This window comes from Terrapene carolina, unplaced genomic scaffold, assembly GCF_002925995.2.
Source record: "Terrapene carolina triunguis isolate 2854851 unplaced genomic scaffold, T_m_triunguis-2.0 Scaffold68, whole genome shotgun sequence".
Taxonomy (NCBI): domain Eukaryota; kingdom Metazoa; phylum Chordata; order Testudines; family Emydidae; genus Terrapene; species Terrapene triunguis.
The window spans coordinates 54,928,289-54,944,706 of NW_020664419.1; the positions used below are offsets into that span (position 1 = coordinate 54,928,289).

The window sequence follows — 16,418 nt, forward strand, 5'->3', positions numbered from 1 at the left end:
GACATCTACCTCTCCTCTTGTACCAAGTGAGGGAGATGGCTGGCCAGGGAGGTAGAAGAGCTGCCTTCACTGGTGGAGAGTTCCCACACACGAGGGATTCTCCATGATTATCTTTGGCCGCTTTAAGTCATCTTTGCATTACTGTGAGAGAAGTGCAAAAGTAGACTTGGCAGACCAGAGAATCTGGCTCCTATAGTACTATACATTTTTTTAAATGTTGTAACTTTATGCAAATTCTATTTGTGTTATATTAAATTTGTCCTATTTAAAATAATGGTTAATTATAGTAGTCAGTTCTTTGAACGTTTTATTTCATGGTCTTGCCAGTTTTTTCTTAGCTTTGTCATTCTTTCAACAAAGAAAGATATATTTAGTGGAAAATGTATACGTCAAACACACTGGCATCTGGAACAAGCGTATTTTCGGAAAACAATCTAGTCAGCATTGCAGTAGTTGGCTACTATCAATTATTTTTTGACTCTTAAGGCATGTGTGAATCTTTAAGTTTCAGGGAGAAATAGCAAAAAGATGCTTTTTAGAGATAATTAATGTTTAGGCCTTATCATTTTTGCGCAAGCTAGTCATCTTAGTGACTGTTAGTGAAATGTCTTTATTGTGTTACTGGTTGACAGTGGGTTCTTTTTCATGGCCGTTGATAATTATTTGATGCAATCAGAGTTAAATAGGAGTAGTTTTGATTTAGTTTTCTGAGCTATGATAGCAGATGCCTTTGGGAATCAGAAAAGATACTCTTCTGCTGAGTCTAATAGGTCATAACATCTGCTTCTGGTGTGCTGCAGTAGCCCGATGATCTCTGGAATGCTTTTGAACCCCAAGGACACACTCCAGATCTCTAACCCCTGCAGAGTGACAACAAAACTATAGTGTACATGCTCCATGAATGCCTCTTCTACCTTATTCACTGATTTAGGTGGTGATGTATAGTAGAACCTCAGAGTTACAAACACCTTGGGAATGGAGGTTGTTCGTAACTCTGAACAAAACATTATGATGGTTCTTTCAAAAGTTTATAATTGAACATTGACTTAATACAGCTTTGAAACTTTACTATGCAGAAGAAAAATGTTGCTTTTAACCATCTTAATTTAAATGAAACAAGCACAGAAAGTTTATTTTTTTAGTAGTGTATGTTTAACACAGTACTGTACTGTATTTTTTTGTCTCTGCTGCTGCCTGATTGCATACTTCCATTTCCAAATGAGGTGTGTGGTTGACCAGTCAGATTTTAATTCTAGTGTTTGTAACTCTGAGGTTGTACTGTGTATCTCTCATTCATTTCGTATAGGGTTGTTGTGTTTTTTTGCTGTTCATTCCTCCATATTTCTGTCTATATATTTTTGGTATGCCAGGCTACTCTGCCTTCTTTTTTTCCTTCTTAGTATTTGCAATAGAAATTGTATTCTTCTATATTGATCAAGTTGTGTCATATCCCATATCTTTGTAAAGCCAGCTAAATCATAATTTTGTTCAATAATGAAAACCTCTAGCTCAGCCTGCTTACTACTTATTCTTCTAGCATTAGAGTATAGACACATGTAAGATTTTGTTGTTGTTGTTGCTCATTTCCTCCTTAATACTTTTGTCAGCATTATCTTTTATTATATATATTTTTTTTCACATTCTCAAATAAGCCCATAGAGACCCAATTTGGTGTTTCAGATTCCCCTTCCCTCCGCCAACTGCTTCATGTATAGTTCTCACAAGCAGTTTTGTTAACCTAAAACTCAAGGGATGGATTTATTTATTGTTCAAGAGAAGTTTCTCCAATTCATATACTCCTTTTAGTAAACTCAGAGGGCCAATGTGTAAACCTTAATTCCCTTATCCGTACACTTTCTATGCTCCCCCGCCACCCCTTCTTTCTTCATCAACTGTCAGTATAACCTAATATAGCACAATTTTCCCTCAAAGATGAGTGGCAATTGGGAATACTGTTATTAAGAAAAGAAAATTAAAAGAAAACCATACCACAGTTGGTTGAATCATATTTTGCTTACATTGCTATGTGTTGTGTGAAGAACTCTGACAGTGATTTTTGTATCCTTTTAGAAATAGGGATTCATAGCTGGGAATTTTTTACAAAGTCAAAGCAGCAGGTTTGAAGGCATTTTGTGATTTTAGTTTTCGTTTTCTATTTGTGATGCCCAGCATGGCGATCCATTTGATGTAGCATCACCAATCAGCTCCTTTCAGTGCTAGAGTTTGCTAAGGCAAGTCGTACACAGCAAAGAGGAATTGATCACATTTTCAACACTGTGATATTAAAACTGTTCAGTTCACCTGTAGCCAAGAAAATGTGCCCCCATACTTCAGGATGTATTAAATTTAATCTTTTCTTTTTTGTTAGGGGTTAAAGTTTACATAATGTGTCATTCAGAAGGAAACTTTCCAGAGATTTGCAATAAAATCCTTAGATTTCCTATTAGATTTTACCTTTGACCTTGATGGAGTGCCAGTTAGATATTCTTAGTACTCATTTCTTGAACACATACCTCAATGGGTATGATCTACTATAGAGGTAAATGCTTCATTCATTGTGCACATGACTGACAGTATTAGTAAAGGGAAGTAGGTTATAAAGCCACCTATGCAGCTACAGAATATTTTTATTGCAAAGACTAAGAAAAGTTTTACTTGTACAGTATAAGATTTGAATTGGCTGTTGCAACAAGTCATATGTACTGAAAGATGTGATCTTTTCTGAAGAGTTTGGGGTTTAAAAGTTGTCTTTTAACTTTTAATAAAAAAATTGATTCATCATGCAGTTCTTACTGCAGCGAATTTATAAACTCCCAGTTAAGAAGTTTATAAGGAATGAGTATCTATAACAGTGATGCTTTTGGCACAGTGCAAGCAGGAAGAAGTTTATTTGAATCTATCCTGTAACAGCTGCCATTCTATTATTTATTATAGTGGCGCTCTAGTACCAGCAGTTGAGAAGTCCTTTGTGTTTAAAGGACAATTCTTGTTAGTACTCTTAAAAAAATCTACCTGGTTACTCAGGTTATCTTGAAATTTGATGTGTCGCATGGGATATGGGTAGTGATCCAAATTTGGGGTCTTTTGGTCAATGGGTTCCCGAGATACAACCCCTTGAAATAAATAGCTTTTTAAAAACTTTTTATTAATGCAAAGTTACAATACAATGTTAACATACTACAGCGTCCATTTCTGGTTCAGGATCAGGTCAATATTTAAAGATTCTGGCTTTTTGGATGGGAAGTCCTCTTCTGAGTATACTCGAAATGGTGACCAAATTTCTAAATACCTGTCCTCTTTTGACGCTTCTCTTGTGTATGCACTTATCTAGAGATCAAATCATGACTCTGATCCTGGCACCCTAGAGAGTGCGTGGGGACCCTCTAGCCCCGAGGGGGTAACAAAATTCAGAACATTACTAGCAAAAGAGTTTGGTTCTCTGGTTAGGCTCTTGAGTAAGGATCTAGCACAGTAGTTCTCAAACTTTTGTACTGGTGACCACTTTCACATAGCAAGCCTTTGAGTGCGACACCCCTTATAAATTAAAAACACTTTTTAATATATTTAAGGCCATTATAAATGCTGGAGGCAAAGCGAGGTTTGGGGTCGAGGCTGACAGCTCACGACCCCCCCATGTAATAACCTCCCGACCCCCAGTTTGAGAACCCCTGATCTAGCACCAAGCAGATCACACTGAGCATGTGCAGAGAGCAAGGTTGAGAGGATTTGTAGTTGGAAAGCTATCACAGCAGCTGGATTATAGCTCAGGGGGATAAGCAGTAAGACTTGGATCCTGAACTCACCCAGCCAGTGACAGTTTAAATCCTACTTTAGGCTGAAATCTGGGAAAGTCTGGAAGACATGTTGCTAAAATCCGTCTCTGTGAGGGGTTTTTATTTGGGGGGAATGTAATCAAAAATAAAATAAAGATGTGAATGCTTGCTGGCAAGGGAGGGGCATTTTAGGATGTGAAGGGAATAGAGGTGAGAGGGGTTTGTCGCTGCATTGAGGGAAGGCTTTGGGGAGAGGGATTGAGGGGATTGGAGGCGGGACACTGAGAAGGGGACATGGGGCTGAGTAACAGGTCTTGGGGAGAACAGGGACAGGGGCACCTGTAAGCCAGACATTCTCCCTTTCTGTGTATGTGCTGGGATCTGGAGCCCCCTTGCCCCTCTAGAGGCGTCTGAGCCCCTCTTCCTGCTCCCCATTATGAGAGCTGGGATATGGGGGGGCCTTGCCTGTCTGTGGATATCTAGCCCCCCTCATGTGAGCCAGGTTCTGCGGTGGTCCCTGCTCCCTGTGGTGTCTGGGCCCCTGCTCACCCATTCCCATGTGTGTGTGCGCTATGATCTGGGGGGGCTTGTTAGGGTTGCCAGCCCTCCAAGATTGGCCTGGAGTCTCCAGGAATTAAAGATTAATCTTTCATTAAAGATTACTGTATATACTCATTCATAAGGTGCATTTTTTTAGTAAAAAAGGGAAGCACCAGAGATGGGGGGCGGCTTATGAACGGGTATAGAGAGGGAGAGGTGGTACACAGCCAGAAGGGAAGAGGCGGGGCCAGAGTCTCTCCGCTTCTGGCCACGCTTCTCTCCCCCCGGCCTCCAAAGCAGCTGCAGGTCCGGGGCTGGCAGGCTGCAGCTGTGCCGCTCGGCCCCGCCCCCCAGAGCAGGCTGTGGCCACGCCGCCCGGCCCAGCCCGCTGGAACATGCTGCGGCTGCACCACCCGGTCTGGCCCACTGGAGCAGACTGCGGCCGCGCCGCCCAGCCTGCCGGAGCAGCTCCAGCCAGGTCAGAGACCTCCTCCCCTGGCCCTCCCCAGATAAGGTGGGAAGGGATGAGATGGGGGAGAGTGTGGGGGTCCCAGGCTAGGGGTGGGGTCATGTGGGGGGTGGTCACAGGGGTTACTCCCCTGACCCCCAGCTTCCCCCCTCACCCCCCCAAAAAAAATATTTCCCCACCAGTTGCTGTCCTGGCCCATCAGGGTAAGCAGCTGGCGCGCCGCCGGGACACTTTGTTTACTTAGGTTTACCTCCGTGCCTGTGGATGCTCAAGGTAAACAAACCATCTCGGCCCACCAGCGACTTATCCTGATGGCCCGGGAGCCAAAGTTTGCTGACCCCTGAATTATAGGGTCGGCTTATAAACGAACCGGCTTATGATCGAGTATATACGGTATGTCCTGTGATGAAATCTCCAGGAATACATCCAACCAAAATTGGCAACCCTAGGGCTTGTGCTCACCTATGGAAGACAGACACACACACACACACACACACACCATGTGTGGTAGGTTCTGGAGAGGGTTTGCCTTTCTGGGTGGGTGAGAGTTCCTCTCCCTACTCCTCCCATCACATGAGATGGGATCTGGAGTACCTTTCCCCTCTAAGGGGGCCTGAGCCCTTCTCCCTACCGTTTTCCATGTGAGCCAGGATCTGGATGGGGAACTTGCAACAGGCATGCTCGGAGCATGCACCAAGAACCAACTGCTGTGAGATGACTGGGATGAGGAGTTGAGAATGGGTATACTTGACACATATCAGAAAGTCTCTCTAACACTGGAGAGGAGGGATGGGAACACCTACTGTCATGAATGGAGCAGTTCACGCATCTCAGAGCTATTATTTCAGGCTGCATTCATCTGCACTGGATATTTTCTTTCAGCTGCAAACATCTCATTGAGATGAATGGGCCACTTCACACCACTCTGACCCTGCTGTGCTGCTGATGTGTAGAGCCTGTTCTCCCCGTTCTCCTAATTTCATATAATATTATAGTGGAGCACCAGCTCTGCTCTAGCTAAGGTCAGGAAGCTATTCCTGCTTAAAGATTGACTCTTCGTAGTATTCTAAAATCCATATGCTTACATGGATTAACGTGAAATTTGCTATATCTTGTGGGAGTGTAGTGTAGGATTAGTAAAATATCCCAGAGTGCATTGTCCCACATGGTGCTGTGTGCATGGCCTCTAGGCCTCTATGCCCCCCTGAGGTGTTATAACCTTGTCTATATTAAGACCGTTTTTTGAAAAGTTTCCATTGTAGTTAATACTGTTTGAGCTTCACTAGTGTTAGTAATAGTGGGAGCCAACATTTTAAACATTGTTTCTTCTAAGCCTGCTTATAGTACTTCTAATCAACATGGTACATCAAATGCTGGTTTATAAACATGTAGGGTTTCTTTTGTTGCTAACACCACTAAAACTGAACTAATACTGGCAGTGGTGGGAGGCTTTCTTTCTTTCTTTGAAAAATTGCAATAGCATAGAACAGATAGTTGCCCAGATTTTCCCAGAGTCCACTGATACTAGAACATCTAAGTAGCGTAGTAGGTGTTGCCAGGTAAAGCACAGTTGTGATGGTAGAAAAGTTGCTGTGTGGATGCAAATTGAACTGTTTTCTTTTAACCAGTTAAGGTGATCTTTCCCCTTAATCATGATTTTGTAATCAGTTAGGCTGTGTCTACACTAAAACTAAGTCTGCTCCCTGGTTCACTACCTTATTTCTCAGTGTTGAATCAAGCATCCGGGATTCCTTTTTGTGCTCCTTCAATTGCTCTTTCTCTTCTTGTCAAACAGCTGGATTGGCTGCCATGATTTGTCTTCCCCCTTTCTATAACGAAGATGCAAAAGCACAAAAAGAAATCTCTGGTCAGCAAAGTTAAGGACAATAAGGTTAAGTATAACAGGAATAAAAGAAACCCCAACAATGGTATTATCCATTAATGGAACAACTGTCAATAATGCAAAAGCATAAGCATTCAATAAACATTTCTGTTCTGTGTTTGGGAAAAAGTCAGATGATATATTCATATCAGAAGATGATCATGATGAGGTCTAGATATTGACTTGTGACACATACAAAAGAAGAGAAGAGACACAAGAATGATGAAAAGATTGGACAATGTGCCTTTCAATGAAAGACTCAAGGAGTTCAGTCTATTTAGCTTACCAAAAATAAGGTGAAGGAGTGATTTGATCACAATCTGTAAATTCCTACAAGGGGAACATAAATTTGATAATTGAGGGGTCTTCAGTTTATCAAACAAAGGTGCAACAACATCCAATGGCTAGAAGTTGAAGCTAGACAAATTCCTACTAGAAAGAAGGTGCAATTGTATAAACATTGGAACAATTTAACACAAATTGTGGTGGATTTTCCATCACTGGAAATTAAGTCAAGATTGAATGTTTTTCTGAAAGATATACTCTACTTCAACCACAACCATTGGACTTGAAGCAGGAATTAATTCAGACAAGTCCTCTTGTCTGTGTCATTCAGGAAATCAAACTAGATGATCACAATGGTCTGGCCTTGGGATCTGTGACTTTACCTGAATAGCCCTTTGTGTCTCTTGAGTTGGGGTAGATTTGCAAGCTACCTATGGGGCTGGATGTGGGTAGATTTTTTTTTTTTTTTTTTTTATGAAACCTAGGTAGGAGAGGAGAAACTAAAGTATGTGCAAGGTTGTATGCTAAGCAATTGTTGGTGTTGCCTGAAGAGCCCAGGCCAATGGGGAAAAAAAACATTTAATTTCTCCGTCATAGAACATAACATCCTCCATGCAATAAGTATTGCTTTCTTTACAATGGAAATTTAGAGAGAGAACTACATTGTTTTTTCTAATAAGCCAAAATCATTCTGAACTTTTAGGAGTCAATATATTATTCTTCCAAATTAAACTTTAATTTGCACCAACAGAGCTGTGAGTAGCATGCTGGTGTATTACTTCATAATAATAATTCTTAGAGACTTTTTTGAAAGCAGCTCAAACCATTATATGAAGTAATATTCAAAACCAGAAAAAGTGTGTGCATGTGTACATAGAATATAACAACATACACAAAACTACATCAAAAGAACACTGAGGTTGAAAAGTCAAGCTCTCAAAAGTGGGGAAATGCCAGAATTAAGGTTGCTTATGCAACTTTTAATTCAGCCTCCCCTATATGTATGCATTGTGATACAACCTTTAATTACATCAATACTACAGTTCTTGCATAGACACCTTCCCCATTCAGTGTACACGAAGAGAGTGCTCACTGAACGGGTGGCTAATCGATATCTTTATACCCTCAGCATTCAGTGTTTGTGGGTCCTGGGCTGGCTTACTGCACGGCACCCAACACTTGCAGCAAATACAGAATTTTAAATTTTCTTATTCCTTTTTTATGGCACCCATTACCGCAGTATCTGAGTGTTTCACAAACATTATTTAATTTATCTTCACACTATTCCTGTGAGGCAGAGAGATATTGTTGTATCTAGATCAGTGGTCCCCTAACTTTTCATGGTCAGGTCCCCCCTATGGGAGCCAGGGCCAGGAGCAGGGAGCAGACGGGGTAAAGGGGCCAAAACTGGGGCCACAGCTGAGGGTGGGGCTGGGAACGGAAGCCATAGCAGGGCTGCAACTGGGGGCAAGTCTGGGACTGGGAGCGGAGCCGGAGCAGAGCTGGGGGCAGAGCAGGACCTCCTCTCTCTCCATGGGGGCTGGCCAGGGCCCCACTGCGCCCCCCCCCAAATGTTCGTCCGCACCCCTCTTGGGGGGTGCCCCACAGTTTGGGGATCTCTGGTCTAAATTGTTTTTAAAAACAAGCCAGGAAAAGAGAATTTCTATTTGCGTCATTGTGAATCTTTATATCCATAGCACAGACCTTTACCGCTTGAGCTAATGGAGTAACTGGTAGTAGTAGTAGGCTTTTATCCTCCATTTAGACCAGTCACTAGCTGGGGATAGGATACACAGTTTGCAGTGGGTTCTACAAGAATTTTCTAGACAGCAAATGAATGTTAGGACTTGGGCGTTCTGGAGCGGAGTATAATGGTTACAGACCCTTCTGTTGTTTTCCTCCCTCAAGCCTATCCCATTTTGGACCTGGGCCCCCTTTCTCTACTTTTATCCACCTCCAAACTACACCTGTCCATTCTGCTCCTCATCCCTCTGCATTCAAGTAAGGTGTCTTTCTCCTCCTCCTCCATGCTGCTTGGCTGCTAGCCTGGGAAGCACTGAAAGCAAAGGAGAGAGAGTCTCCTTCCTTTCAGTTTTAGTGTCAGGCATCACAGTGGCCCCCAGCAGACAGGATGAACAATTGCAGGGAAAATCCTGAAGCCTTGGAATTGAGTATGAACAATGTGGTTGGCATAAAGGAGGTATGTGGGACTGGAACATGTTCAGTGCAGACAGAATGTTTGGAGAATCTAGCTGCCAAATTCTGAGAGGCTTCCACTGAGCATGTGCAAATAGCCATTTGCATAGGGTTATAAATGGGCCATATTTGGGTGAATTTTCACGGGAGAAGCAAAGTACATGACCCTGACCCCCAAGGGACCTCTGCCCATCTTCAAGTCTCTACTCTAAAGCATGGAGGTGCTAGAATTTCTCAGTGAAAATGGTTGTAAGAATTTTTTTAACACTGGCAAAAAAACATATTTTTCCCTAACGTTGTCCTCAGAAATTGCTGAATCATTTTTACTGAATGGTTAAAGCTTGGCAAAGTTATAAGCAACTAAAACCAGTTTCTTATAATGTACAGGATTAGGCAAACTTAACTATAGGAGTCCCTAGACAATAAATTACATATAAAATGTAAACTCAAATATAAGGATTGGGTGCTGTCTACTGACAGGACAAAAAGACTGTGCCAACTATTTTGAAACTTACAGACGCTCTCAGTTTCATAAATGAAGGGCACATACATTTTAAAAAGTGATGTTACATTGTAGAGGAGAAAGCATGAAATTGTTCAGAATTAGTTGTTTGTGAAACACCCACAATACTTCAGTTTCATGTCAGCATCGTGATTTAAAATATGGAACAAGCCCAAATATTTTTATGGAGTAGAATTCAGTGATGGATGCACTCTTGTTAAACAGGAATGAGAGAAAATGAACATTTGGTCGTTCAAATTGTGTGTTTTTTTTATTTTTTTAAAAAGAGGGGAGAGTATTGTACCAAAAACAAAAATCGGGTATCTGGTAGACATGTGGGAAAATCATGTAAAATTCAAATGTGGCAAACTTAAAAATAAAAATGACAAAAATCGTATAACCTTGTGACCAGAGAGGATAAGCAACAATGGTAAAATATGTTTGATCCACTGCGGTGTCTCTGTGGAATCTTTGTAAAGGGTTTACAGTGACAATTTTAAAGTTGCTATTATGATATGAACAGAGAGGAACCTGTTGATACACTGATAAACTACTCCTGTACCACAGTCTTTATCTTTGCAAATTTCTGATTTTTTTAATTGAAGTGCTGTTTTTTAAAACACTAATACAGATGATTACAAACACACACACAATAGCTAATGAAATAAAGCACATATCAAAATAATACTGTCAGTGACAAATGATTACTATTTAAAGTCAATAATCAACTGTTTTTGTAACACTTTATTATGGTTTCTTACGTTTTTTTAATATGACGTTTTTCCTCAGTCCTTTTTAGATTGTTTTATTTATTCATACGCTGTAAGGTTTGTATTCTAAAATATTAATTAGTCTCTGGCATATACAGTACTAGCTTTATGTATATACATATTTTTTATTTTAACACCGTGCATGCTTCTGTCTCTCTGTCTTTACAATTTCCAGAAGATTCTATGCACTTTAGAAGTATAACATAATATTTTCATGTTTCTTTTTAGTATACCTCCAGATAATCTTTCTATTCAAGAGTTTCAGAGAAATGAGAGTATTGATGTTGAGGTGAGGAGACTAGAGTGTTTTTGTATTACCTTATTATAAACTAGCTAGGAATGTTCAAACTCATAGGTAACTGTCATAAATTAACATCTGGAGAAAACTATGGTTGATATTGAATTTTACTAACTTGGCTGCAACTTCTTTTTTGATCAGTAAAAAAGATGATAAAACCAGGGGTCCAGATTGTGGCTGGCTTTTGGGGTGTGCTTAGGGGTGGGAAGTCATGCACAAGGAGTTCTTTGTTGGTATCAACTGGGGTGCAAGACAACCCCAAGGAATGGAGGCAAGTGGGACATGTCTCTGTCTCCCACACATTATCTAGTTCTGCATAGAGAGAATGCATGTGGCAGCCTCCTAAGGGATGGCATAATTGCTGCAATTCTCCAGATGTCACTGAAGCCTCCTGCTTTCCTGAATTAAAAAGTCTCCTAAGATTTCTCTGAGAAAGTGCAGCTCTATCCAATCCCATACTCAAGGTCATACTTTAATGGCACAATCTGTCCCATAATTGTTAAATAGAATTATTTCTGTATTCATAAATAGTCCTTATTAAACGTTCATAAAGGACCACACTGTGAACCCCTTACTCCCATTTGTGAACTGTTACTCACACAAGTAACTGCTTACCATTTGAGAGTAAATGTTCACAACCTGACCTAAAGTGAATGCCTCATGTTGCACTTTCTTAAGAGTGAAGCAACACTCTTGATTGGCCAAGAGATGATACGCATTCAGTAATCATGATTATTTAAGCAGTGACTGTGTTCACTTCTTTAAAAAAACAAACAAACAGGAAGATATGGTCCTTGCTCCAGGAACTTTAAATCTGAATGGACAGATGAAGCAACTCAGACACACAGTGCCCTTGACGACCTCAGGCAGGTTATCAGACAGCACTGCAGTTTAAATGGGTGTGTTACAGTACTTGGTAGGGTTAACATTGGAAAAGCCTTGGAGAAGGAAGAGAGACTGGTCACTTTTCACACCAGGGCTGAGATAGGAGTTCTAGGTTGAAGGGCAGTGATAATTAAGTGCTTTAGCTTCAGTTATCTCCCAAGGACTGCAGCCAGGATATTCAGAGCTCAGGATTAAAAATGGAAGCAGGGTTCCCTGTAGTGGCCTAGATCAGTGGTTCTCAACCTACACAAGTCTTCCAGAGGATACATCAACTCATTTAGATATTTGCTTAGTTTTATAACAGGCTAAATAAAAAACACTAGCAAAGTCAGTACAAACTAAAATTTCATACAGACAGTGACTGGTTTATTCTGCTCTATATACTATACACTGAAATGCAAGTAAAATACTTCTAATTGATTTATTTTATAATTATATGATAAAAATGAGAAAGTAAGCAATTTTTCAGTAATAGTGTGCTATGATACAAATATATTTTTGTCAGATTTTGTAAGCAAGTAGTTTTTAAGTGAGGTGAAACTTGGGGGTACGCAAGACAAATCAGACTCCTGAAAAGTATCAGAGGAGTAGCCGTGTTAGTCTGGATCTGTAAAAAGCAACAGAGAGTCCTGTGGCACCTTTAAGACTAACAGATGTATTGGAGCATAAGCTTTCGTGGGTGAATGCCCACTTCGTCGGATGCATGAACTTTGTACTCCTGAAAAGGGGTACAGTAGTCAGGAAAGGTTGAGAGCCACTGATGTAGATCTAGTGTGCAGTAAAACAGACCTACTGATGGGCATGGGACCTAATTGTCCCATGTTAGTTCCTCTCAGGATCAAGCCAAAAGAGAACCTTCTCTTATAAACACATTCTTCTGCTTGGTCTTGTTAATACACTGTCTTAATCTTCTAGTTAAGATGGAGTAGGGAGGGGAAGAGGAGGTTTGGTTCTGAAGGTCAGATTGTCCCTTTCCAAAACTCTCTAAATTCAGTTTGAAGTAAACATTTCAGCAATGATTTTCAAAATTCAGTGGGATCTGTTGCGTGATCTGCCCTTCAGAAGATCAGGCAGATGCCTAAAATATGTATCTTGATCCATTTCTTTAAGTGTATATATGTCTTCTAAGTGTTAGTTATAATTTTAATCACTGAATCTTTCCTAGAAAACAAATTTAAATGTATTTCATTTGTTTTAGGTGGTGCAACTCATCAGCACAGAGATACTGCCGTATGCTAATTTTATTCCCAAGGAATTTGTTGGTCAGATAATGGCTATGCTTAATAAAGGTTCAATACATTCTCAGTCATCCTCATTTACGGGTATGTTACCTCAATTATAAACAAAAGATATAAGAACAGTGTAAAAATCCTGTGGAAGGCAAATTAAAATGTGCATATTACAATACCGATTTTACCAAAGATTTTAAACTTCACCAATATCATGAATAAGTTCCCAGCCCACAGAGGTGATCTCAAATACTATAATTTCTTAATCTATGGGATAAATTTCATGCTATGAAGAATGCATAGTATTCTGTTTGTTTGCAACTTTCTGGTAATATTTCTGCATTTTGGGGTAAATATCTTGTTTAAGGATGCACTCTTGTCTCTTTGTACTTACCTAGGCTTTGAGTCTTTTTTTTTTTTTTTTTTTTAAACTGTCTTCCTCCACATCCCACTCACTTTGGTCTCCAGCATGCAAGTTAAAATAGGTACTGGTAATAATTTTAGGCAATTGCAATGCATTAAAAAAAAAAATCCTGTTCTTTGAAAATGAGTGACCTTGATAAAACTAAGGGGTGTAACTGACTAGACATCACTTTTAGATTAAAGTTTTATAGCTAAGTTAAAACACTAATTGAAAATATACAGCTGTTTCTGAATTTTATGTACTAATTAAAAATGGCTGTATGGCTATCTTTTTTCAGAATGTGTGCTTTACAGTATTTGCAAATGTTACCATTTTAAATACTGTAGGTATGATTAAGGCAGCTATTGAAATAAAAAAATATGGTATGTTTACTATGCTTGTTTCACTATTAAAGATTATTTAACTTTGACAGAAGCAGAAATAGATATTCGAATGAGAGAAGAATTTTCTAAGATGTGCTTTGAAACACTGCTTCAGTTTTCATTCAGTAATAAAGTCACAACTCCTCAGGAAGGATACATCTCTAGAATGGCACTGTCTGTACTCTTGAAAAGATCACAGGATGTACTGCGTCGCTACATAGAAGATGAAAGATTAAGTGGCAAATGTCCTCTTCCACGGTATGTACTGTATGTATTTAAAAAAAAAAAAGGCAAGCCAATATTTTATGGTAGAAAAAAATGTATTTATAATTAATATAATTTGACCAAAAAAAAATCTTTGTTCTTCTTCAAGTAGTGTCCATATGGGTGCTCCACCCTAGGTGCAATATTTCACCTTTCGGGAACCGCCTTTACCGCTTGCAGTGGTCTTGGGAGTCCATCACTATGGACAAGAGGGTTTGGGAGATAATTTCCTCTTATACCTGACAACCCCCCTTCCCTGTCCCTCTTCAGGGACCCTTCCCATGAGAACCTGCTATGGCAGGAAATAGACCCCCTTCTACACCTGGATGCTATAGAACCAGTTCCGACACAGCACAGAGGGGAAGGGGTTTTACTCCATGTGTTTTCTGGTCCCAGAAAAGAGTGGCAGTTGAAGATCCAGCCTAGTTTTAAGACTATTCAATACCTTTTTGAAGGCAGAAAAATTCAGAATGGTGACACTTGCAACGATAATCCTATCACTGAACCAAGGAGATTAGTTCTCGGCCCTAGACCTTCAGGATGCATATTTCCACATTGGAATCCACCCATCCCACAAATGATTCCTATGCTTTACAATAGGCCAGTACCAATCAATTGCACACATGCAAAATGGGAAATGACTGCCTAGGAAGGAGTACTGCAGAAAAGGACCCTGGGGGTTATAGTGGATCACAAGCTAAATATGAGTCAACAGTGTAATACTGTTGCAAAAAAGAAAACTTCATTCTGGGATGTATTAGCAGGAGTGTGGTAAGCAAGCCTAGAAATAATTTTCACTCTACCCCTCACTGATAAGGCCACAATTGGAGTATTGTATCCAGTTCTGGGAACTGCATTTCAGGAAAGAAGTGGACACATTGGAGAAAGTCCAGAGGAGAGCAACAAAAATGATTAAAGGTCTAGAAAATATGACCTATGAGGAAAGATTGAAAAAATTGGTTTTGTTTAGTGGAGAAGAAAAGACTGAGGGGGGACATAACAGCTTTCAAGTACATAAAAGGTTGTTACAAGGAGGAGGGGAAAAAAAAATTCTCCTTAACCTCAGGATAGGACAAGAAGCAATGGGCTTAAATTACAGCAAGGGCGGTTTAGATTGGATATTAGGAAAATTTCTGTCAGGGTAGTTAAGCACTGGAACAAATTGCCGAGGGAGGTTGTGGAATCTCCGTGATTGGAGGTTTAAGTACAGATTAGACAAACACCTGTTAAGAATGGTCTAGTTATACATAGTCCTGTCTTGAGCGTATGCGACTGGAATAAATGACCTACTGAGGTCCCTTCAAGTCCTACACTTCTATGATTTTCAGTACAGGGTGCTCCATTTTGGCCTATCATATGCCCCATGGGTCTTCTCAAAGATCATGTCAGTAACTGCATCTGAAGAAGTGAGGTTCTTACCCACGAAAGCTTATGCTCCCAATACTTCTGTTAGTCTTAAAGGTGCCACAGGACCCTCTGTTGCTTTCTACAGATTCAGACTAACACGGCTACCCCTCTGATACTTGTCAGTAATAGTGGCTCACCTCTGCAGGAATGCAATTTTGGTGTTGCCTTACCTAGTCTATTGGCTTTTGAAAGGACACTCCTGGGAGGTGACTTCTCAGGCAATGTACGAAGCCATAGAACTCTTCCTGAAGCTGAGTCTGCAATTGAGCAATCTGAAGTCCTCCTTGACCCCTGTGCAAAAGAGCCTTCCTCCCAGTGCACAGGTTTATGTCCCCTTCAGACTTAATCAATACGATTCTGATCAGCCCTTAGACCTTGGTCAGGTACTGTCCCTGGCTACTGGGGCATATGGTGGCTGGCACTTTCGTTATAGATCACTAAGCCCTTACCAAATTCACGGTCCATGTTGGTCAATTTCACAGTCAGAGGATTAAAAAAAAAAGTAAATTTCATGATTTCAGCTATTTAAGTCTGAAATTTCATGGTGTTGTAATTGTAGGGGTCCTGACCCAAAAAGGAGTTGGGGGTGGGGGGGGAGTTGCAACGTTATTGTAGCAGGGGTTGTGGTACTGCTACCCTTACTTCTGTGCAGCTGCTAGTGGCGGTGCTGCCTTCAGAGCTGGGCAGCTGGAGAGTGGCGACTGCTGGCCAGTATCCCAGCTCTGAAGTCAGAACCGCCGCCAGCAGCAGCAGTGCAGAAGTAATGATGGCATGGTATGGTATTGCCACCCTTACTTCTGCACCTCTGTCTGCAGAGCTGGGCCCTCAGTCAACAGCCGCCACTCTCCGGCTGCCGAGTGCTGAAGGCAGCAGCACAGAAGTAAGGATGGCATGGCATGGTATTGCTACCGTTACTTTTGCGCTGCTGCTGGCGGGGCGCTGCCTTCAGACCTGGGCGCCCGGCGAACAGCCGCCACTCTCCAGACCCCCAGCTGTGAAGGCAGCACAGAAGTAAGGGTGGCAATACCACGATCCACTTAAAATACCCTTGTTGGACCCCCCCCTGCAACTCCCTTTTGGGTCAAGACCCCCAATTTGCGAAATGCTGGTCTCCCCCCATGAAATCTGTACA

General features: G+C 40.9%; 1 protein-coding gene across 3 annotated transcripts in view; it reads left to right on the plus strand.

Annotated features, from left to right (window-relative positions):
* MON2 (MON2 homolog, regulator of endosome-to-Golgi trafficking) overlaps positions 1 to 16,418 on the plus strand; it is a 175,086-nt gene that overhangs the window by 139,093 nt on the left and 19,575 nt on the right. For all 3 annotated transcript variants that reach the window (XM_026648770.1, XM_026648771.1, XM_029910836.1), the window contains 3 exons: positions 10,646 to 10,706; positions 12,799 to 12,922; positions 13,666 to 13,873. In XM_026648770.1, the coding sequence (XP_026504555.1) occupies positions 10,646 to 10,706; positions 12,799 to 12,922; positions 13,666 to 13,873 (393 nt within the window). The remainder of the gene's footprint in view (positions 1 to 10,645; positions 10,707 to 12,798; positions 12,923 to 13,665; positions 13,874 to 16,418) is intronic.